This window comes from Corapipo altera, unplaced genomic scaffold, assembly GCF_003945725.1.
Source record: "Corapipo altera isolate COAL_440 unplaced genomic scaffold, ASM394572v1 45, whole genome shotgun sequence".
Lineage (NCBI taxonomy): Eukaryota > Metazoa > Chordata > Aves > Passeriformes > Pipridae > Corapipo > Corapipo altera.
The window spans coordinates 5396558-5421701 of record NW_020884877.1 but is presented as its reverse complement, the minus strand read 5'-3'; the positions used below and the strand labels follow the sequence as shown (position 1 = coordinate 5421701).

At 38.2% G+C, this 25144-nt stretch overlaps 1 protein-coding gene across 1 annotated transcript in view; it reads left to right on the top strand.

Annotated features, from left to right (window-relative positions):
* HECW2 (HECT, C2 and WW domain containing E3 ubiquitin protein ligase 2) overlaps positions 1-25144 on the top strand; it is a 153160-nt gene that overhangs the window by 110952 nt on the left and 17064 nt on the right. Inside the window, exons 13-21 of the mRNA XM_027636741.1 lie at positions 2135-2259; positions 3657-3842; positions 8336-8470; positions 11268-11370; positions 12364-12460; positions 16449-16532; positions 18279-18388; positions 21960-22080; positions 24193-24306. Coding sequence (XP_027492542.1) covers positions 2135-2259; positions 3657-3842; positions 8336-8470; positions 11268-11370; positions 12364-12460; positions 16449-16532; positions 18279-18388; positions 21960-22080; positions 24193-24306 — 1075 coding nt within the window. The remainder of the gene's footprint in view (positions 1-2134; positions 2260-3656; positions 3843-8335; positions 8471-11267; positions 11371-12363; positions 12461-16448; positions 16533-18278; positions 18389-21959; positions 22081-24192; positions 24307-25144) is intronic.

Here is a 25144-nt window from a genome sequence, read left to right as displayed (position 1 = left end):
AGTGTACCCTTACAACATTTATCTCTTTCCTGCTGAGAACTGCTTCCGACCTCCAGAAGAGCCACCAATGTCTCGGCGATGGCTTCAGGTAGAGTCCTGACTGTTAGAGTGCACTTCACCAGGTCTGAAGGGATTGAAACCCCTCAGTTTGCACCACCGTCTTTAACCTGCTTTTTATCTATTCTAGCCTAAAAAGAAAGCTCTCTTTCACTTTCCTTTTTTTGTGTTCTTCTGATTGTCTGACCAGACCTTTTGATCAAAGATAGAAAGATTTTTTTTTAGTGAGTTCTAAGCATCATTACTTGTTTTTCCCTTCACTCAACAGTTCTCTCCATAGTCATCTTCCTGCTAATACATTATGAAGTTTGTTACCCATCCAGTCTCTTGTGTAGTTGTGTGGTATCATGTGCTTTGGCTTTGTCTCTGGTTGCTCTTGATATTCTCTTATAATACTCTCTCCTAAATTAGTCTGATATGCAATCAGTGTCACCCTTTCTTGAGTTTCAAGTCATTGTTGAACTTGAGATTTAACCAAGTCTCTCTTTTATTACTTGTATTCTTTACTTCTGCTGTAGCTTTTCCCTTTTCTATCTTTGTGCACGTGCATGTGCAACCAGATGGTTTGTTGTGCTATAAACTCAACAGTTTACAGCAATTCAGTTTACAGTAAATTCAGGCCAAAACAGCAAGTTTGGCTGAATAAGCTTTTCATAAACCAAATTCACAAGCCCCTAAACTGCAATAATGGGTCACCTGGCAACCCATTCTGGTTTCTAGATTACCCAGACTATGACAGAGGACCTATCTGCAGCGTGTCACAGCATCTTCTAGGTTGTGGGAGTTGACTGTGGGTGTACAGCCAAGTTTTGTACCAGTACAGAGTTGACGTGTAACCACAGTGAGGCCTGGAAGACACTCCCAGCCCAAGTATTCAGGCAGAGCTTCAGGAGCCTTTGTGCTGTTCTGCTTTCGCCATTGACATGCCTCATGTGGGACAGCTTGAGGTCTATTGTTGAAGAAGTGTCTCTAAAAATCTTCTTTTTCATTTGTTTAACCTATTACCCCTCCACTTTCTGGCTTCATCTAATGCTTAGAATTAACATCCTTATTTTCCCTATTCCCTTTTTTCCATGTTTACCCATCCATATTTAGAATTTTACACTGTCTTTGTTATTTTCCTCTTCTTTTATAATTTCTTCTTACTTTTTCCTCAGTTTACAGTCTCATTCATTGCTTGCTCTGCTTGTGGATTATGATCTTTTCTATTTATGATAGCTGTATTCTACATGAATAATGTTCATTTAAGGGAAAAGTGTGTGAATACTGCAACGTGTAAAAGAAAGAAACTCTGAAATGTAGATGGCAGCACACATTTTAGTGTAAAATCACTGCAGACCCAGTCTGAACCTAAAATATGCACATCAAAATATGCATCCAAATATCCTGTTCGTTTTCAAAGGTAATTGGCAGGAACAGTTTTGATGTTGTAGCAAACACCACTCATAATATATTTTCAGTTCCTGGTACTTTATAAAAATCAGTGCACTTTTGCAGTTGCTAGGAGAAAACACAAATGTTTACTGGAAGTTGAAACTTCAAAGGTACTTCCTTGGCAACCTGCTTCTTACTTACATAAGCTGCTTAAATACTGTGTCAGGATTGGGGCTGTGTTAATGGCAGTGATTTATTGTTTGTTTTGTTTTGTTTTTTTAAAGAAGGAATGAAACATTTTTACGTGTGCAATGACTTTTATATCCATTAGTTAGCATTTAAAAGATAAGTTACCTGCATACAACTACAATATAGCAATGCAGACATGGCTTAGGGACCTTCTTGCATCTTTTACACAGGTACATACTTGATAACCCAAATAATTGGATGTGATTTTTTAAAAAAATGATTGTTCACCAAAAGCAGCAAGTAGAAGTTGCTAAACTAAATCTGTAATATTTTCAGAAACTTCAGTGCTATGTTAGAAGAAATTCAGGTACACTTGAGGGGGAATACTCAGTAAATATGAAATAGTTGTGTACTTAGTGCTTTTCTTGCCTGTGTGATTCAAATCAATATAGTTGCTTGCAGCGATGCTTTGGTAATAATAACCCCATGTCTTTGTCATTTACTTTGCCGTTAGATTTTCGAAGAGAGAATGTGCTGCCTCACTCTACCTCCAGATCCAGACTTACTTTATTGCTCCAGTCTCCCCCTGTGAAATTCCTCATCAGCCCAGAGTTCTTTACAGTGCTGCATTCTAACCCTGTGAGTATGGTAGCTAAAGCTAAAAAGCTTCCATAAATACATGCTTATAAATACAGTTGCTTTGTGTGTACAGATATTGCTCAGTGTTTGATGAAAATATATTGGTAGTACATGGGGAGGCCAAATAAATTCACTTATCATTGTTCCTTGCAATTGTTGGGCTATCAGAGCCATCCTAGCTCTGCATTATAGCAGTTTTTATTTTTCACTCAATTCTTCATCTTTCTCATGATACAAAAGTAATTTGTTTATTGAAGCAATAGCTTCTTACTGTGCTTTGCAGAGGGTGAGATACAATTCTGAGAATGAACTTGCTGCTTATGGGATTGTGTGTTTCCCCCAGATTGCTTGGTTTATATCAAAATATATTAGAGGTCACACTGAACTAAAAAACATCTTAATGTCTGTTTTCCTTTTCCTTTTTTTGCCTGTTCTTCATTGCTTCTTTTTATATACATTTGTTCCCCAATGTTTCTTTGTGTAACAGCATTTAGAGTGTAAACGGAAGTAATGGAATTAATAACTTCTTATCTGCAAGGACACTTGTCATTAATTCAGTGTTTTTTAAATTACTGGTCAGTATTAGTTTGATTTTGATCTATATGTATGCCTGTCTGTACATGAATGATTCTGCTTGGTTTGCATAGCTTTGTCTTGAATATATGAGGTAGGAAAGAAGTAGAGGAGACTTCTGACCAGGGAATAGAGGTGTAGGGGTACAGTGTGATTTAGGCAGAAAGGCTTTGTTTCTCATTGGCTGGGGTTTTGGGAAAGAAGGACTTTAACTGTTTATTTTACCCCTTTTATTTAAAGTTTTCCCTATTCCTTAGTGCTCTCCTTATACACCCCTATTTTAATTTTATTCCATAAATTATACATGTGCATGCAATGTTAGGAGTATTATTGTGAAAAATCAATAGGTGGAGACAATATTTATGTAGATTTATGATAAGTTTCACAAGCTTATGTATCTCTGTTCTGCAGAAAACCTTGCCAACTTTATTGCTGTATTCTGTGGCTATATTTGACTCATTATTCCAGAAACTGGAAAACATTTCTGAGTAAATAATTTCTTTTAAAGCAGTTTTAATGTTACAGGATTCTTCACAGCTCCAGGGACAAGTGTGGTAAATGCCATCTCAAATGTATTTCACACTTCACTAAAGTGAGTCCATTTTGTAATTTTGGGTGTCTCAAGTGAAATAACAAACTTTAAACACTTATCCCAAAACCTCAGAAAGAGAACCACTGTTTTTCATACCGTTGTGGCTTAGCTGGACATAATTGGTTAAGGTTTCAAAGATGATTAGATGGTTAATTTACTGTGAAGGGTTGTCTTTTGTGGTAAGGGAAGTTTTACCTTTTACAAGTTTTTCCTGTTGTTGTTTGTTTTGCAGAGTGCCTACCGCATGTTTACAAATAACACGTGTTTGAAGCACATGATCACCAAAGTCCGGCGGGACACCCACCATTTCGAGCGCTACCAGCATAATCGTGACTTGGTGGGATTCCTCAACATGTTTGCTAACAAACAGCTGGAGCTGCCCAGAGGTTGGGAAATGAAACATGACCATCAGGGCAAGGTAACTGTGTGATGCCAAGTGTGGGTCTTGTGCCCATCAGTTTCTGAGATAAAATGGGTGCCCTTGAGATAAAACGGATGGTCTGGGATAACTCTGGGGGTGATCACTCTGTTGGTTAGGTTGGTTATATATCTTGGATAACTCTATTGGTTAACTGGAAAGACATGGTATGTAGTAGGTTTTGTTAGTAGGGATTAGGGATCTTAAATAGTTGCCAGTCTCACTGCTTTTTTTTTGAACAGGTATCAATTCTCAATTTCTAAAAAAATATTTTGAGATCAAAGAACAGTAATAGAATGTAGTAGAATATAATTTTAATGTAACTTTATGCTAGTGCATCCTCAGTATGTAGAATATTATATTTTTTAGGAGGGTTAAAAATAGACTCTGATTAGCATGTGAGCAAGTGATAAGTCTTATCAGTTCATGTGAGAAGTCCCAATTAGGACTACTGGCATATAAACCTTCTTGGTTTTTACGTTTATCACTCTTGGTACTCTTAGCTCTGAGGGTCCATATAATTAATGGTCTTGATGCTTGGAAAGATTACAGACAAATTCTTAACTGAAGGGTAGAAGAAGTTCTTGAGGGTGGTTTTCTTTTCTTTTTTTTTTTTTTAACTTCGAATAGCATTTTGTTTTTTTGTTTGACACACAATTGCAAATGAGCAATTACAGTAAAGTTGTTCTTTGCCTCACTATTTTCTGATTTAAGTCATTCCTGTGCTGTTCAAGTCTTCAGAGGCCAGTTTTCTCCTGAAGAATATAGCAATTTTCACTTCTCTTTAATAGGTGCTCCATGGAGAGAATTAGACCTTTGGATTTCTGGTGTGGTATTTGGTAACAGCAGTGCTACCACAACATTAATCAAAAAGAGGAAACACTGAACAAATTCCCACTGGAATTTCTTCACTTTGAATTAGGCTCATCATTGCTCATTTTCATTATGTAGAACTTCCTTTGTCACGAGTACCACTTGTGGCCAGTAGAAAAGCCTATTCAGCACTCGAGAGAGATGATGGCCAATACATGGTAGGACCAAACTGAAACTGGACCTGCCTTTATTAAAGCATTAACCTAAAGAGAAGCAAGTAGCAATTAGCCATACCACAATATATAGTTACATTTCCTTTCCCTGACTACTTGTTCCTGCCGAGATGAAGTTTTCCTTTCTTTTTTTCAAGTGTATCATAGTAAGAGGCTTGGTGCTCTTGCTCACAAGGCACAGTGATGGCTCTGGCTATTGTGCAGTGCAGAGTAGTAGAGTTTTCACTCCTGATGTCAGTATGGTCCTGGTTGCTTGTCCTCTTTGCAGGCTGCCTTCCAAGGTCAGCTGAGGACTCCCCACCTCTGAACTCCCTTCAGAGCTGCACAGCAAAGCCCAGTTGCCTGCTCCTCTTTGACTCCTGTACAGGAGATAGCATCCATTTGGCATGCAGTTCTCCCTAAAATTAGGTCTGGTGTGACTAGCATGTAGTGTCTGATGGGCATTACAGGTGAACCTTCATCAGCCACTGACCACAGGGAGGCAAAAGGCCATTGGAAAAGGTGGCAGGAGGAGGCATCGTACAGGCTAAATAGGTCCCTGAGCTGCACTCAGTCTGATAACTTCAAAATTCTGCCCTGCTGCATCCATGTGCACACACGCAGGCATTGCACAAATACACATCCCAGTGCATTTCTGGAATATGTGTAAGCACATATCTGCATTTTAAAGACAGATGCGAGTGTATATACTTTTTGATTAGACCTCTGAAAGATGTGCAAATACCTTAGAAGTTATTGAAGGGCATTTCTTTTTTTTCTTTCTACAGTTAAAGAATCTGTAGTAATTGATTACTGATGTCTTCATTAGGAAGAAAAGCTTTTTTAGCAAGCTTCATAGACTTTAATGGAAGGATAACTAGGGCAACTATCCATGTTTAATGGGCTAAATATAGTTTTGGCACCACTTATGTCAGTCACTTCAAGCATTGTAGATTTATGGATTATAGCTAGGCAGGAGTTATGAGAGGAATTTTTTTGAAAGGAGACTGAGCCACACTGTATTTTGAGCTGTGTGCCAATGTCCAGAATAGCCTGAAGCCTTGAAGCTCCAGTGGTTATCTTCAGTGAAGCTTCAAAGTGGTAATTTATGCTTTATTTTAAAATAGGCTACTACTAGCTGGCCTGCAACCATTCATATTTAATAAGTCTTTAACTTCATGTTCAACTGAGTTGTTTATTTAAATATAATGCAAAGGAACACTGCATGGAATGCAGTGCTGCATTAACTCAAAGAACTGTGTAGTGCAACTCTAGGTGGTACCTCCTCCTATATCGAATCAGTATTGTTTTTATAAGTGATTTTTCAGTGTGATGTTGACTTAATGAAATCAACCTTTATTCTGATGAAAGTGCTTCACTTATAAAAGTACACAGACAGACTAGGTAAAATAGTTGCTAGAAGGATATTAAAAAGAAACCTCAAACCCTATACCAGTCACTTGTTAGGAAGGTAAATAAACCTATCAATCAGGAGAAAAATTTCTGAAAGACTGGGTATGTTCTAGCAGTCTCAGCCATTTTCCAGGCCCCAAACATAAATTTCATGACAGTTTTCATTCTGCTTTCAGACTGGTTTCATAATCTCTAATCTGTGCACTGGCACTGCAGGTGCCTTGATTGTTTGTCAAGGTAAAAAAGTCCTGCATCAAGCTCAAATGTTGCAATTAAAATTGTATTTATTGAATATATTTTAGAGTGTTTGAACTGTGAAACTGTTGGTTTTACTTACGTGTCTCTGACTGTGTCAGATGGTCAGAATGGAGTTCTTCCTTCCTGCTTAAGTGATGTGATTCCTTCCTTTTAGGTACATATTACAGGTACAGGTGATTGCTATTAGGGCTGTAGGAAGCTTGCTGCTCTCTTCTGGAGCATTTTTAGGGTTTTGAAACTGTGGTGTCCCTACATATGCTTCTCCTTCCTTGGGAAATGGAAGTATGAACATTTTCTCTCACTGCAATCCATAATGGTATTTAGTTGCTGTATAGCATGACACGCTGGTTTGTCTATCTACCTTCGTAGAAGTCAGAAGAATTGCATTTTCTCTGGTCTGGCTACACCAAGCAGTCTGAAGCAATGATTTCATGAATACTAGAAGCTGGTGTTGCTGCCAGAAGAGCTGGTTCTGCTCTGCTCTCACCCCTGGTGAGCTGACCGAGGTTAGAGGAGCCAGCAGAGAGAGGGACAAAAAGAGTAACTTTAGCCTGGACCAGCTCCCCAGCTGGGTTCACTGCATGGCCACACAAACACTTGTGCCAGCACAAGGCAGGAAGGGCACACAGGGGATGAAACAAGTGGTCAGGAGGGGGAAAGATGAGAATCTTTGTTTTTGCTGACAGCGCTGGACTAAATTGCTTGTGAAACTGTGGTTGAGGTACCTCACTGGTAGCCAAGCACAGAAATGGCTCCCGCAGTCCCTGACCACCTCTCTGCTGGGCCAGATTCTTTGAGTCCTCAAACCAGATGTCACTTTCCTGTAATTGTCCTGCTCAAAACCAAGATCTTTTTTTGCCACTTCCACGTTTCCCACATTGTGACTGAAAACATGAAGTGTGTTGAAATAGAACAGTGCTGGTTTCCAAGTGCAACACTAACACTGCAAAAAGTTTAAATTTCAGGGCTTAAAAACCTTTCTTGGTTCAAATTGGACAGAATTGTAAGAGGTTTTCATTTTACAGGATACATGTTTCTGTGACCTTGTTTTCAGCAAGTGGTTGACTGACCAATATATGGTAGTTCTTATCAATTACCTGATGTAAATATTTTTTGCTGCCATCATCCTTGTGTCCTTGATTGAACTTTCTTTTTAGTTTTGAGGAGTGTTTTTTTTTTTGTTTGGGGTGGAGCTTTAGGGTTTTTTGGGGGGTTGTTGTTTTTTGTTGTTTTCTTTTTTTTTTTAAGAAAAGGTTAATGAACTTAGAATAATTATATCAGGAAGATGGCAAAAATGCTTGTTGGCCTGTAATCATGGTTCATTACAGGATGCAAGCATACACTTGACATACATACACCCAATTGTGTTGGTAATTATATGGTAAATACGTCACAAAAGGGAATGGGTTTGCCACTTAATAACATATTTTTAGATGCTTATAAGGAAATGAAAGGAGAATACACCAGGATTACTTTTATTAAACATTCAAATCTTCTCTTCTTGACACTCACAATAAAGCTTCCTACTTCTAATGCTTGTCAGATGAGAATTTCAAAGGACTTTGTAGACATGAATGAAGTAAGGCATTAAACAATTCATCCCTTCAAGTGAGGTGGAAAACTGTTATCCTCCTTCTGCTGAAGGGAAATGCAAACCCCAGTAACACGAGGAAGATGATCCAAAGCCTCGCGTGAGTGAATGAAACGTAGATCCCGCGCGGGCATTGACTTCAGACGTAATTAAAAAAAAAAAAAAGGGTACTAGCTATAAATTCTTTCTCCTTTCACCTTCTCCAGGCTTTCTTTGTTGACCACAATTCCCGCACCACGACGTTCATCGACCCCCGGCTCCCCTTGCAGAGTAGCAGGCCCACTAGTGCGTTAGTCCATCGGCAGCACTTAACCAGACAACGCAGCCACAGTGCTGGTGAGGTAAGTTGCATTCCTGCCTTCTCTTTGGGAACCACCTCTTTAACAATGTTCCATTCACAATTCCATCCTGTGAGGAGCATGATTCTTCTGTAAGTGTACAGTAGTCATCCATAAAGATCTATTATTTTATCTGCCAGCCAGTGTTGCTTTTGAAATGTATGTATTCAGAGGAAAAATATCAAACATGAGCTTCTCCTGCTTTTAATTCGCAGTAACCCCATTTAACCACAGGAGAGCATCAGATTACAGATTACCAGTACCTATAGCCTGTCTTTCACTGACAAAATGTGTATTGTTGTCTAGCATGGTGTCTGCCAATTATATTGATATATAACTCTGCAAATAAGAGGGGGGGAAAGATGCATGTGTGACTATACATCTAGTTGTGCAACTTTCCAAATAAGTATAAAAACATCTTACCATATACAGGCTTATCAGACTGTTATATGCTCTGGCATATGTATTTCATCTCTACTTTCTGATCATAAATAAAAGGAAACCACTATTTTGTTGATATGTCACTGTGGAACATTTTCAACAGCAGTCTCCATAGTTTTGTTTTCACTTCTTTTTACTTGTGGCCTTGAATATGTACAATGACTTGGACTTCAGTTGTACTTTATTTAACCTCCACACTGTTGGCTGTAAGTTGTCTTTTCAGGGGAGGGCTATTCCATGCCAGGAGTTAAAGATAATAAAATTCAGAATAGCAAGAGAAATGCTCTGATTTATCCTTTTTATAGCTCAGTCTTGTGGCAGATGAGGTTCTGCCAGATGTATGTTTCAGAGCAGACAGGAATCTTCTTGGCCACTTTTCTAAGAAGGCTTCCACTGAACTGCAGTGAGTGCCATACCACTGGCTGCAGATCTTGTCATATCCTGTGTGAACAGGCTTTAGTCACACCCGCCCCCCAATGTCAGGTATATTTTTAAAAAGGTATTAAATAGCTTTTTTCATCAATTTGGTAATGTCATGTAGCAGGCAAGGAAGCTAGAAGTGTCTTCATATAGCTATTTAGATCTTCAGTAGGGTAAAGCAAGTATTTCTTGTGATTGATTGATTTGTAACAGAGCAGAAATATTTTTTTTTCTTCACTTTACTCAATATGTACTGAAATTGTCTTCCTTTCAGCAGCATTCAGTAGCTCTGCACTTAAAACAGATCTTTGTGCCAACCATGCTGCTGAAGTTGTCAATGCTGCAAAATAAGTGTAGTTTATCCTACAGGAAATCATCATATATATTGCATATACATAGTGCTGATCACCTGTCAAAATTTCCCACTCCATCTAGATACATGAAATACTTGAACCATGTTTCTGTGTGCAATTATAGAAGCGTTTCCTTGACATTGTTACAGGTGTAACTTGAATTGAAGTATAATTCCAGATAGGAATGTCAAACACAGCAATTCAATACAGTATTCCCATTCTGGGATTAATGATGCCACGATTTCTTTTTGTATGCATATGTATGAATCTGAACAGCAGTTTTTCCTCTGTGCTTATTATTTGCATATTTTTTCTGTTTTTAAACTATTGCATAAAGGAACTGTACATTATTGCAAAAGATGAATACTTAATGAAAAAAAATTATCAAAATGCTTTCTTTGGATTTGTCTTGTCGTGAACTTTGATGTTTTGAAGCCACTGACCCAGTTTTTACAGGGAGATGCTCTAAAGCAAACATGAAACAGTGTAAGGAATGCCTTTTTAGCTAAAGCTCAACTGCAGTGTGAAGCCAGAGCTAATGATAATGGCATTCCTTTTCCAGCACATTGCCTAACAGGAAATAATTTTTCATTTTTCTGAAAGAGTATTATCAGAGAGCACAAAGGTTTTGGGAGATATCTCAGGACACTTGCTTCTTCATGATTTAAGAGACTGGATTTAAAAGCAACCTTTATAATTATTTGATCTTTTGCAGTTAAATGGTTTAGAGATCTTTGAAACTTGGAAGTGTAGTTCAAATGCTAACTATTACATGTAGGAAGATAAACTGAGAAGTAAACATAAAAGTCCAACAGGATGAAAAAGAGCTTGACCAAATGTTTTAGATAGATAAACTACCAAATCGTGACACCATAGAAATGACTGAAACCTCATCATGCAGTAAACTGCAGCAGTTGCCCTGACATCACAAATGCCACTAAGAACAATTTTATTTTGTGGCTCTACCCTAAAAAGTTTTCATATATAACATTTTTCAATCCCAAAATATGAATACAAAAAACCATCAGAATAGTTTTACTGAATGATTCTAGGAACCGTGTTTTTACCAGTTTTGCACTTGTTTGCCTTGCCTGAATGTGAACTCACTTCTTTATCCTCCTGCTTCAGCCACAAACATGTTTTTACTTCAAATTTAGGGAAACTCCATTCATGCACAGAGGTAAGAGAGATGCTAATGGAGGAGTAGAATTTGAGGTAATAGAGGTGCTAATGAAGAAGCAGAATTTGATTTCCAGGGCATTTGGTATGGATAAAGTTGTCCATGAATTACGAAAGACCCTCAGAAGGAATCTCAGTTTTAATTTTTTTGGTCTCTTTTCAGAATTGGACTATTTAAAAATAGCAATAAACTTTACATCAGTTTTGATTCTTCCTGCTAATGGGCCCAGTATACTAAATAATGTTTTACTGATAACTGTCACACAGCACAGCTGCTCCTGCTGCAGTGGTTACTGGGGGTAGTGATCAAACAAAGCCTTTACTTACATGCTTGGTTTTAAGCCACATAAATTCTCACTTTTATGCTGGCACGGAGACACTCACTGTGGTTACTTGCACATTTGCAGGTCGGAGAGGACTCCCGTCATTCGGGACCACCGGTTTTGCCAAGACCGTCTAGCACGTTTAATACAGTCAGCAGAGCTCAGTACCAGGATGTGGTTCCAGTGGGTACGTCACCATACAACCTCTTCTCAGAGAAGTTCTCTGTGACTGAGGGTGTCGCATCAGTGTGCACTGCTGGGTTTTTCATTTGTTAATGATTCTTCTGTCGGTCAGCATTTCCCCCTTGTTCAGTTGCAACCTTCAGGACTGAAAGTGTGCGGAACCATATAATTGATGTATTCTACCTTCCCAGCTTATTCTGTGTGCTGACAGGATGAGTTGAAGCCAGTGAGTCAAACTGGGGTCCTAATTGGACTCTATGCATCCCCAGTGACATTTTTTTTTTTTTTTTAGCTTCTGAGCATCTATTTTGGCAGGATTCCAGAAAGTGCTAATCAGCTTGGAATTAGTCATTAGCTTAACTTCTGTTCTCAGTTACATACACACAAAGTTACTGACTTCTGTGCCACCACATACAGAATTTAGCTTATTAAATCTAACAGCTGTCACATTGTGCTAAATCAAGATAAATTAATCCGATTGACTGGAACTGGCTCTTTGGACTGTGACATGTTTACTTGAAAATCTCTGCCCATTTAAATCCTTCTCCTTGCCATAGCCATGGTGTGCATGCTCTGCAGGCTCAGCTGTTAGTGGGGATTTGATATGGGTGTTTCTAATGACTGTTAATATCTGAGCATAGATTTCAGTGCAGTGAAAATCAAGGTCCCTACAATTTTACTCTAGCAATAAGTATTCTGCTTTGACCTTAGCTAAGAGTATGAGTGATAAAATATAATAGAAATTGCTAACAGAGTCCTAGCTGTTAACAGGGGAAAGGATATGTCCCAACGAGATTTGGTTCATAATCAAGAATTGTGTTTCTTAAATGACAGTAGAATTAGTAGCCTTATATAAAAAAGTATAAACACAATACTGATGAACTTAAAACTGTGAAGGTGAAGTCTGCTGTCATTATTGTTCAAAACTTACAAGGAATTACATCCTTTGTTTTGGTGTCTCCTTGCTTCAGCATGATATTTCTGTTGATTTTTGCAGCTTACAATGACAAGATTGTTGCATTTTTGCGGCAGCCCAATATCTTTGAAATTCTACAAGAGCGTCAACCAGATCTTACCAGGAATCATTCACTCAGGTAAGAAAATTAGTGAAGTTAACTATTCCCATTTCAGTACGAAATGCTAATTACAATTAGTTACTTTCATTGAGATTGACAGTGGAACATAACAGATTGTAGACTTCTGACGTACTTGAACATATCATAAGGCTGTGGGAAGTAGTTATTTACTATATTTCTGTGTAATGCCGTGTAATAAGGTTTAAGAGAACAGAGGTAATGTGTTATTATCAAATAAAGGTACCTACAAGAAAATGTTTGGAACAGCTGGCATAAGAGATTTGCTGATGTCTTCAAAATGTGCCAAGACAGCTGGATGGCATGGCAAACGTGCCCGTTCATTTGGGTATGTGTACAACTGGGAGCATGAGGCAGAATGGCATTTGGTTTTGTCCTTATCTTCTCAAAGCACATTTATAGAAAGGTCTCCCTGACCTAGTGATGCTGGTGGTAATCTTACATCAATCAAAATTTTTGGTGTCTATCCAAAATTTACAAAATGGGCATCTGCAGGTTTTTGTGTAGTCCAAGAATATCTGATGAAGGCTGACTGATTGTTGTATAGTTGTTATAACCCCATCGAAGTTCTCAGACTTGGAAATGGAATCACTGACAACTTGGATATTAGTGACCAGGGCTGAAATTAATGTGTCTATTCTTCCTTGGACCCTAAATTTAAAAAATGCTAGTTTACTGGTGACAATCTGGCCTGTGCAGAGAGCCAGTGCAGTGCTCTGTGTTCCAGATGCCTGGCATGGCAGCCAGCACTGATTTTCATTTTTTTCCATTTTCAGTGTTACTTATTGATCCCTTTTTCTCCATGTCCTGCAAGTTCCCAAAATTCAACAAGCAGTTTCCTAAAGTGTTGTGTAACAAGTTTTGTGATGTGGCTTCTTTGTTAAAGATTTGTTTTACCCTCTAAAGAAATCCTGGCTGACAAATCTGAAATGACATACTAGCAGAATACATGTTCTCTAGAAAATACAGAGAAAAGGAAATCAAAAATCTACAGCTGTCAGCATTTCAAAACAGTTCCTGTGTTGTACCATATCACTACAGGCAAGTTTGTCTCACCAGGCTTGGTTTGAAATGTGAGCAAACTCATCTGTTGGGAAATAGAATACAAACAATTTTGGATTATTAGTGGTTTTATTATTTTGTTTTCCTTTCCCTAGGGTGCTTGGTTTCCCTTACTTGGATAGCAATCTGTGTAATTTTCTTCATGTGGGTTATGTTTTTTTAATAAATTAGAATTCTGATGGTTTACAAGACTCGTTGGTATTATCAAATTCTGCTTCTAGTAGAACCTTGCTGATTACAGATTCATAATTTCCCACAAGCTGGGCTTTTCTCATGGAAAGATGGGTTTCAGATTAAAAATGGAAGATCAAAAGATAAAAGATACTCTTTTCTGTATTTACACATTTACTTGAGATTATATATCCTTATTTTGTAAGGAGACTGAAGATAAATGTTTTAACTGACTTACTTCGGCAGAATGATTGAGGATTTTAATGAACATTGTTTTATTTTACATTAAATGGGATTGGTCAGAGAAGCCATTGTTAAGCTGACTGGTTCCATTCTAGTCTTAGTCTTTGAAGTTAGTGTATTTCCTTAAGGTACAGTATCTTCTATTATACCTCTACTATATTTTTCTACAGCTGATGCTTCAGTAACATTTCTTACCCTTTTATAAAGATCTTAGTTAGTCTTTTAAGACCCCGATTTAGCAAGTTATTGAAATCCATGTCTGTTTGACACATTGTGAGACTAAACAACTAAATGAACGTTGCTGTAACATTTGATGAATTAAGACCTAGGTGAAATCCCACATTATGAATTCTTTGTGTAATTTTTTTTTTAGTATAGTGAGTAGTACAACTGTCAGGAATCTCTTCCTTTGAGGACCTCAGTGCAATGGAAGTGGAATGATAATTAATATAAAATATTATTATTTAATGTTATTGTAATTATTACATAGGTGAGGAAGAAAATCAGTATTTGACCAGTGGAAGAAGACAGAGATAATTTGAAAAGATCTTTGATGTTTTCTTCTAAATTTATTTCTCATTTCTAAAGAGAATAAAGAGATAAGAAGTTGAGATCTATTAAAAAGTATACTGCATGTAGAAAATTGTTGTTCAGAGATTTTATGGTGGAGTGAGAACATTATACCTGTCATACTGTTATTAGGCATGTACAGGATCAAATCTTGCAGGCCACTGCAGGTAAAACTGAGAGGCTGTTAAATAATGTAAAAGGCTTCAGGCAAAGGCACCTGTTATACACTAAACACAATTTATATGTTAAAAGAAGGGAAAAGGCATATATTAAAATATCGTTGAAATCACAACTCTCACTGGTAACCCCAGGAAGTCACGGATTGCATTCCTTTGGAGGGCTGCATATATTAGTTAAACCAGAAAACGTCTTTCTGGTTCCAGGTGTTGCTGCCAACTAAATGCTAAGATATATTTCTTTAATCCACTGTTTATTTCCTCAAACCTTGTCATTTGGGCACTGATGTAAATTGGAGGAGGTTCTGGAAGTGTCCAGACATCCCTGCCCTGGGCACTTTTGGGGCCGTGCTCGCAGGTGGGCAGCGCGTGTTGACTTTGGCTCAACGCTGTGCTTGGGGACCTGCGGGGCTTCCAGGCTGAACTTGAGTCTTGGCTGGCTGCAGCCAAGTGCTGGCTAAGCAGGTGCTTGGCTTTCAGTACCTCTTTTCACACAGAAACAGTGAATTACATGATCCTCCTGCAGACACAACTGCCACCCTGGCAAGCAGGGACCAGGGAATCTGGGCTCAGTCTGGCTGTGTCCCTTTTTCACCCTTGACTATATTGTAAATGTAGTGGAAGTTATCAGGGAATGCGTGTTTAAGAACATTTTTATGCACTGTGATTTTAGAGAGAGATGGCAAGAAATTTAGTTTGATTCTTTTGTTGAAAATGCCGTGCATGAAGTGGTGTGTTCCAGAAATTCACATTGCTGCTTGAACTGTGTGCAGCTGTCAGCAGCTGCATTACAATGCTGATTGCATGGAGTGTTTTGGACCTTCTTGTCACCATTAGTAATAGGATGGTGAGATAGACAAACCTCTGAGCTGAGCCAGTGTTGCTGTTCTTATGGGGAGTTCTTTACTTTTCTTCTTGTTTGGGGGTTTTCTCCTTTGGATTTGGGACAGGTTTTTGCCACATGGGTTTCTTTTTGTTTTCTTTTCCTCCAGAAGAGTAAAGCCAAATTAGAATTTATCTCTTCTGTACCATCATATGCCTTGTACTGATGAAAGAAAATAAGAGGGATGTACTTGTATTTCAGAATGCAGGAAAAATCTCTGCAGAGAAAAAGAACAGGAATCAACCAAGGAGTTACATTAAATATAGATCCTAAAATTCTCTGTGTTACCGCGCTCAGAATTTAGGATGCATGGATTCTACAACAGTGAGCACACTGGGTCTAGGAGGAAGGATGTGTACTTGGCAGAGAGAGGGGAGAAGATATCTTAAATGCAGTGTGGTACGAAACCCACACTTTTAAATTAAATCACAAGTATGCATTGTAATGTATGGCTTGCATTTGTACAAAGGTTCAGAAGAGACAGTGCCTCTTTAAACAGTTCACTTTCACAATAGAAATGTCCTCCCGCAGGGCTCTGCCTCCTACTTGGAATTCAGAGACATGGCTAGTGTGAACATGAAGGATTGAGTTATCTTTTTTTTATTTTTATTTTTTTTCCTGGTTGGATGACTGTACTACCTGAAACAGCATGAGCATTGAAGAGATGAGAGCAACAGGAGAATTGTTCCTCAGAACAAGTTAGCTTTTTGTTTGTAATATTTTACTGCTCACATGGACGTCATGTAGCAGGGCAAAAAAAATAGGGAAGAGCATAATTCAGAGGTTTCTGATGTACTCTCTACTTTTTCTTGTTGCTGTGGTATACACTGATGCCTTATTTGCAAAAGGTATTTTGGAAACTTTTTTTTTTTTGCTTGTGCAGGGAGAAGATCCAGTTCATCCGGACAGAGGGAACACCTGGGTTGGTGCGTTTATCCAGCGATGCAGACCTTGTCATGTTACTCAGGTAGGCACTGCTGCTTATGATGCACGTATGGAATTTGCCGTGGCAGCTGCTGAGGAGCCTTTCAGTGAGCAGTGAGTGCTGATGTAGTGACCCAGTCATTTCCCCTTCGGTCCTTGGAGTTGCAGCTGGGAGAGCTACAGCTCAAGGGTCAGATTTTATTTACATCATGTTCAGTTTCTTGATGGTATTTGGAGGTCACACATTTTCATAGGAGTGATGGAACATGATATCCTGTCTGAGAAAAGGCAAGTGCAAGAGTACTGTGCTTGTGATTTATATGGGTTTGCCCAGACTACCTTTTATTGTCCTGTTGCATCCAACTCTGCTTAGATAGCTGGTACAGTTTAGACCTCTTTTCAAGGATGTGCTTTCTACTAGTTACAAAATACTGTTACAGATGTCACAAAATGGGAAACTGCTTCTTTACTATTTTTCATTTAAGCTACTAACTCAAAAAATCAGGCAGATTTTTTGCTAGAACTAAACTCTTATATGTTGATGTTGTATTCTCATCCATTCCATTATGAAATTCACAGGTATCTTTAAAATTGAATCTAGTAAAATAGGATTGTTATTAGTAGTTGTATTTTGAGGTCAGGTTGCATAATGACAATCCTTCCTGGTAACTAAATCTCCAATTTAATTACAACTATAAAAAAATCTCATTTTAAAAACATGCTTGAGCTTTTTAAAAACACAACTATTGTTTCTCAAAAAACTTTCAAAATTTTTATTTTTTATGTAACTTGGAGGAAAACTACACATGGTCTTGAATGTAAAAAGACCTGCTAGAACACACCCATTAAAAAAAAGAAAAAAATTAATGCAAAAAATATTTCTAGGTATTTGTTTGGTGAACAGACTTAGTATGAAACATCTTTTATTTGAACATTTTTTTCATTAGTTGAGTTGGATAGTAAAAGGTTGGCTTGCAATTCCTCAATTTTTGAAAACATTTTTTACATATTATCTCAGCAGTTTATTCTTATCTGTGTTGTGCATAACATTCAATATACCCTTCGATACCAGATCCATTCTGATATTAGATATTCTGTCCCTTTTTGGATTTGCTTGTGTCAAATTTGGGAAAAGACTGAAATTTTAATATAAATACGCAGACTCTCTGTACACAGATGCAGTGATTAGGCTGCAAATTGTATATCTTTTTTCTTGTAAAAAGTTGCAATAACAGGTGAAGTATGAAATAACTCAACTTGAGCAGGCTAGATGTGCTACCTGTTTCAGCAACACTGTTAGATTTAAGATAAAATGAAGAAATAACTTATGCTAACAAGCTTGCCATTCAATATGCTTAACAAGTTCAGTTGTGATTCTTAATCCTGGGGGCTTAGAATGTTTGTTTCTGTTCCTACTCTTTGTGCGGTACTGAGGATATTTTTCCAGGATAGTTGTTGACCCCTTTGTAATGAGAACAGAACAACAACAACAAGAGGGGGTCCCACAAATTGTAAAGGCTGATTAACTATATTTTAACCTTGAAAACAAATACTCCGTTATGTATAACAGTGTCCCACAAAAGTAGCAATTTACTGCTTTCCAGTACATTCGAGATCTGATTGAGGGAATGGCAATAAAATATTCTGTAGCACTCTAAGTGTGCATGGTGAAAATAGGTGAGTGACTACAAAAGAAAGCAGGTTATTAACTAGGAATTTATTCCTAGAAAGTGAAAACTACCATTTATTCAAATGAACATGTTCTTTCTTATTTGCTGCTTTTTACCAGCTTGTTTGAGGAGGAGATAATGTCATATGTGCCGCCACATGCCTTACTTCATCCTAGTTATTGCCAGTCCCCAAGAGGCTCGCCGGTGTCTTCGCCTCAGAACTCTCCAGGTAGGTTGCTCAAGCAAGGCTTCTGTGGGGCCTCTTTGAAAACATTTCTCATCCTTAATAAGACCAGTTCCAGCTCAGTAAAATCAGTAGCATGCTCTTGCTGCTTTCCCAGAAGTTGGAGAACAAAAACAATAGAAAATGTTTTACTATAACTTTGTATTTCCTTTACAAATTGAAATTCCTGTGCAATGCCTTTCACCTCTCTGAAGATCCAAGTTCTGTTGCTCCAGCAACAACAAAGATTTAGTCTTATTTTTGAGCAAAGTCAACAAGTATGATTGCATTTGACTGTCAAACTTGAACCTTTGCCTTGGGCTCACAAGACACTTTGCTGGGGGTATTACAACTTCAGTGGTTATTTTGTTCTGACTTGTAAAACGTGCAAACTTGGTTTTGACTGATGTGAAACAACTAAATGACTGCTCATGCCAGCATCCTAATGCCTGGAGAATTAAAAGCACGGATCTAATAACTGTGCATTAAAATGGTGGTGTTAGTGGGGCTGTGGGGCAATGAGTAACAATTCTATGTGAAGCCAGACTGTTATTAGTACATTAGCTCAAAAGATAGCATATTGCAGCTGTCTGAAAATTCATGTCAGAATGGAATAAAATTGATATTTCAGATATTAACTAAGTTGCAGATCAGAACTAAATTATTGCAAATGTGACAAGTTCCATTTGAAGGCTAAGAAGAGCAATTTCAAGTTTATAGGTGTTGCTATTCTTAGTTGTCTCAAGACGATAATCGGCAAGTAAAACTGGAAGTTGCTTAAGGGTATTTCTACAAATTTGAGAACAGAAGTATAGATAAATAGAGAACATTTGGAATGTAAGCAACTCTGGATAGTTCCGGACAATAAGAAATTTTTATCAGAAAAAGTACTGTGATTTTTATGGGCATTTCCCAGTCCACAATAATAAAAAGCTTTACCTTTCAAGAAACAAGATTAAAAGCATTCATTAACATGTCCTGAGTGGCAACTTTTCCTGCTGCTGCACATAGGACCTTTGTAAGATCTGTTTGAAGAAAATATCCAAAGACCGTAATGATGCATGTATGCATCTTATTTCCAACTGCAAACCTGACAGTCTTTTATGAGTAAAACCAATTTTGGCTTCCAGAGTTATGATTTCTTCATTACTGGTACATGCTCCAAAGCACGTTGGGCAGGGCTTCATTCCAACCAAGTAATTTCAAAATACATTCCGTCTTTAACATGTGATATTCTAATGTACTCAAAGCAGCAGCAGATAGTAAAGGATGAACAGTGATGGTTTTAGTTTCATTCTCCTTAAATTTGTAATCTCTATTCTCATTCATAGAAAAATATAGAGAGCCATTGAATTTCCCTGTCAGTCCGCAAGTATGTACGTTTGTGTTGGTGTACAAATGACTTTTTTGATGAGAAATTGTAAATAGCCTGTTTTCTATAGAGGCTCTGTTTCTTCTCGTCAGCTAAACTGGATGTGCTGTGCTGCACTGCACGAGGTTGCGTGTTAAGGATCCATTGTTCAGATCAGTCACAATCACTTGTACTTTCTCTTTTGAGAAAGATGAATAGTCATGAAGCTACTCTTTATATCTGCTTTAGAATATAACCTCTTTGAAAATCAAATATGATTATCACATCACTGGTATTTTTTAGCTCTTCCATTAACATCTTTTGTTCCCAAGGCGGAAGTAATCACTGTAATTGCCCAGGAATTTCTTGGCATATGCATCTGATTTGCAGTGAGGACTTGTCATGTGCTGACAGAATATTATGATGCTGATTTCTGAACCATGAAGTAATGTGCTATCAGATTAATTTTTTGTGGTATCCTTCAAAAAATACCTTCCTTCAGGGGTTTAGATTGAAGTATATTATTGTTGCCTTTTTTTTTTTTTGCTTTGTGACTACATTTTTGTACCTGCTTTGACCCAAAGGAAAATAAACAAAGGGGGGGGAGGCCAGTAATTAAAAGACTGTTTACAGTTTCAAGTTTCTGTTTTCAGGAGAATTCAACTGAGTGTACCATTAGAAGCCCTTAGTGCTGTCAGTAAAAGAGGAAAACCACTGTAGGTGAATTAATGACCATGATTTGTTTTTACAGAGGGGTCCTTCGTGTTCCTGTTGGAGCCTTGTGGACTCCCTGATACTTTCTATTCCTCCCACACATCACTCTAAAGCCTGGAACAAGGGCCAAGTGTCTTTCTAGTCAGACAGGTCTTTCAAAGACCTGTTACATGGCATTCAGTGTTAATAGTGATCTCACTTGTTCTCTCTCTGATCTCTGCACAGAGACAGATCCTACAGCTTCTTCCAGCAGCCACTTCCGCAGGATGTGCTGTTGCCTTTTCCGTCAGACCCGTGTGCTTTGTGGCTGAGTGAGCTGCTCTCTGCCCACAGGCTGAACACATACATGTTCTCTCTCTTTTATAACCTGAAACATTACACTCTCATGCCTTCACCCGTACTAGCAATAAAAGCTTCTGCTTTGGCTTAGTTTCATGCCAGGAGCCAAAAGTAAACTCACAAAAGGAACTGACTGAACCATTTAAAAGACAGAACTCTACCTATAAATGCTTCTAAGTTGTTCATTTGTGCTTTCAGTGGATTATGGGCATGTTAGGTGACCACTGGTTGCAGATAAGTAGTTAACAACTTCTGTATACTGTAGGGCATGAAAAATTTTAAGTGTCCTCTGAATTTTTTTGTGGAGGATGTCTACACAGCTATGCAGGGAAGAAATTTAACTGCCTCTTTGGCGCACTGTCTTGCAATCAAATCGGTGGAAGTAATTTATCCAGGGAGGCAGTAGAAGGTCTAATGATAGTTATATTCAGGATAGAACAGACTAAACACCCAATTTGTATATACCAGACTTGTACATGCAGTTCTGGGCTATGCCATTTTTTTGGCATAGAGATCTCAGCTATCCCCCCTTTTAAGAAACTGATCCTCAAAAACCAGTCTATCAGAATTCAATTCACTTATATGACCATCATATATGTTTCTGCAGCCACACGTGAGAAGTTCCACAAACTTAAATTTGGTAGTCTTTCTTTTCTTTCAGTATTTTTCTTCCTCATACTTTCCCAGGCAAAAACTTCTACTAGGGAATTTCCAAATGTTTTCTTCATCTTGATGTACTCAACAGGGGCACAGCAGAGTCCAGTCTGTTTATGTTTCATTTACAAGTTGTTGTTTCCCTGATAATATTAAAATCAGAACAGAGCACAACATTTCTTGCATGAACTATTATAAAGGTTAGATATAAAGTGTACTTGAAAAACAAAAAGTAAAGTCTTTCTAGTTGATCGTGCTGTTTTTTTAATCCATCTTTTGCATTGACCTGGATTTGCTCTTTTAAGATTGACTTTTGAAAGATGATACTATTGGAAATGAGCAACCAAAAAGTCTTGGATGCAGAGCAGATCTGAAGATATGCAGCTTTTGCTCTTTATAAAGGTGACTAAACCAAACACATACTATGCCTTTTGCTATTAAGGAGTCTTTTCAGTAGCAGATGGGACATTTATCAGTCCATGTCACTGCTGCTCATTCTTTGCTTATTGCTTCATGCAGGTACCCAGCGTGCCAATGCCCGAGCTCCAGCTCCGTACAAAAGAGATTTTGAAGCCAAGCTGAGGAACTTTTACAGGAAGTTGGAGACTAAAGGATATGGACAAGGTCCAGGGAAACTGAAGTACGTTGAAGCATCTCATGAAACTGGATTTGTTTCTCAGGCAGCTTGCCTTGCCCTGCACATCTACGAGCTTCTTCCCATTAGATGGAATGCAGATGTTTTGGTTACCCAGGCACTTCTGGAAATATGAAGCCTGTAATAAAAGACTTAATGCCAGCATGTGATTCATAGCAGAGGATACAGCAAGTTCTGAGCACTTCTGTGTTTCCTCCAACTATATTTTTGTACAAACAATATTACCAATACGGTGCCAAAAAGAGCTTTGGGCAGAGGCATGCAGAACAGGAGGCATCTGAATTCTTCCATTATAGCAACTGCTATGATACAAACAGTTATATTTTCTCATGTATTTTTCCACTGAAAAACCTAGACAGACTATTTTGTACATCACTGCCTGTATTGATACCAAAATCCTCTTTAATAAAGAGGATTCATACAGTTAAATGTTATTAAATTCTAAGGATTGCCTTAAAAAACTGCTGATATTTTTATTTTAGCACTCTGAATGCTAGAGTGCTTGGAGTGAGGTCTCCCCTCCTCTGTTTATTTGGTAATCATGTGATTACATATGATTATGTTGAGATTTGTCCTCACAAGATACTTTCATAATTTTCTGTATTACCAAGTCTTGTGCCAGCTAGCAAACTCTCATAGTTGGATACTCTCATAGTAGCCATGAGGCACTAGAACTTTTTTTTAACCATTTCTTCTTTAACCATTATAAGAAGGGGGTAGGCTTTTGGGGGTTTTGTTGGTTTTGTTGTTTTGTGGTTTGTTTTTTTTATTTCCCCCAGACAGTCCCTTCTCACACGTTGTAGAAATTTGAGCAAAGCTCAGACTTCAATTATGTAAGCTTGTTAAAAGTTTTCCATAGCTGAAATGGGAGTAAAATGGTATTGTTTAGACAGTCTTGAGAGGCAAGGGTTGGACAGCATCTGCCTAAAATATAATGAAATCATAAGCACTTAAACCCTTATCTGTGAAAGTTTTGTCATGAACACTTGGGCAAATAACTGGTAGAAGAAATGGCATTTGCTCCCTGTAACATCTGTTACATTTCTTGGACCTCTTATTCCAGTCCTTTTTTTTTTTTTTCCTGACCTATTTGCCATCACACTGTAGATTTTTAAGCAGAAAAACAGCTTGATTTTTGAACAGAAGTTTTCCCTGCGTTCCTTTCCCAGGCATACCACACTGACCTGTGCAAACCAGGACCCCAGCACAACTTGCTTGCTGCCTGGGTCCTCCTGTTGCTCATATACCTGGCCAGTTCCTGGGCTCTCCACATCTGTGTCCTCAGCAGGATGGCACAGTGCAGTCATTGACCTCTACACAAGGCCAGCAAGGGTGCAGGAGGCTGTGTGGTGGGTTCAGCTGCCTTTCTGCAGGCAGCAACAGCTCCCAGCTTCGCTCTGACAGAGCAGTATTTGAATATAAAGCAACCTAAGTTTCAGGAAACTAATTAAACACATTCTCTTGGCAGAAGACAAAATGTTTAAGCAAGGAAGATTCTCTCACCTCTTTATTTTAGATCTTATGATACTTCCTCACTTTCACGATTTTTCCTTTAGACGGTACATTGTGTTTTCACACGTGGTGGTTCAGTGTGGTTTTGTACAAATAATTGCCATTCCTTCTAGACTTTTTGTACTGTCACACTTAGGATAATATAGGGGTGTGTGGTTCTGGAGTTACCACACAGTGACTTTCCATGTTTTTATATTTTTCCTTGTTAAGAAATTGATTTTTACATAAAAGATTAGATTCTTGCTGTTTACAGTAAAACTGACTTAGGGACCCAACTTTACAAAAGTATTTCAGACCTAATGAAAATGCCTGCTTCAGGACCTTTCCCCTTAAGACTTTAAGGAAAAACCAGGGTAGACAAAACAAAACTACACTTCTTTGTACAAGAGATATTTTATAGAAATATAAAGTAGAGCATTGAAGGAGATAGACTAACAGACAGAAACTTCGGATCTGCATAAAATTATCCAGCAAAAATGTGTGTCTCTATAAAGTTCCCCTGTTACTACCTTGCAGTGTAAATAGATATTTCCAACTGTGGTTCATGTTGACAAATTGCTGTTTCAAAATAATTTTGCTCTTCAGATTAATCATTCGGAGAGATCACTTGTTAGAAGATGCCTTTAACCAGATCATGGGCTACTCAAGAAAAGACCTGCAGAGAAATAAACTCTATGTCACGTTCGTTGGGGAAGAAGGGTGAGTAGAACAGGGAAGTATAAATGTGATCTCAGTGTCTTGCAAATGCTGTTTCACCAAACTTGTCTAGAGTGAAAAGAGGAAGGGCTGCAGTCAGGAAATGCCACATACATAAGCCTAGAATATACAGCTGTTCAAGATGACTTCTGAAGCATTTTGAAATGTAACATATCCTGCCTTTGCAGAAGTAATGCATGTATTTATGTGAATTTTCACAATACCTGGTGTGTGTTTCAGAATGTTACTGGGAAAGCAAAGAAAAAAAACAAACAGCTTTCCTGTTTTATGTGTTTTCTGTCAGTTGTATCTCCAGTGCTTATTAACAGACAGCTGCCATTTGTTGGAGGGAGGGTGCTTTAGCAGCAGGTTTGAGGCTTGAGGCTCAATCCTTAATTCAGCTCCTGTCTCTGAGGCATTGGGAGCTGAAAGCCCTTCATACTCCAAGAGGTGGATCACTGCCTCTCCAGGCCAGGGCCTACAACACAAATAAAAGCAACTGGGCTGTTGCCAATTGTCAGATAAACACAAATATTCCTGACATTTCAAAGTCACTTCAGAGAATGCTCAGTCTGTGTCTAATGAAAGTCTGAAGTGTTACAGGTTGTGTGCAAAGAGCACTGCAAAGCCAGATGTGGTTAGATTTTCTTTGCAGGTGAAACTGAAACAAAGTACCGTTTGCTAGTTTTGTCTCTTGATTTGTGCCCCCTTTGTCAGATCTTAAAGCCTACTTGCCTTTGGCAAAAGTATTGTTATTGATGTATTTCCTGAATATGTAAATACATTCAAAATGTTATTCTTTGATATTTAGAAAACTGCAGCACAGCTCTTGGAATGTGTG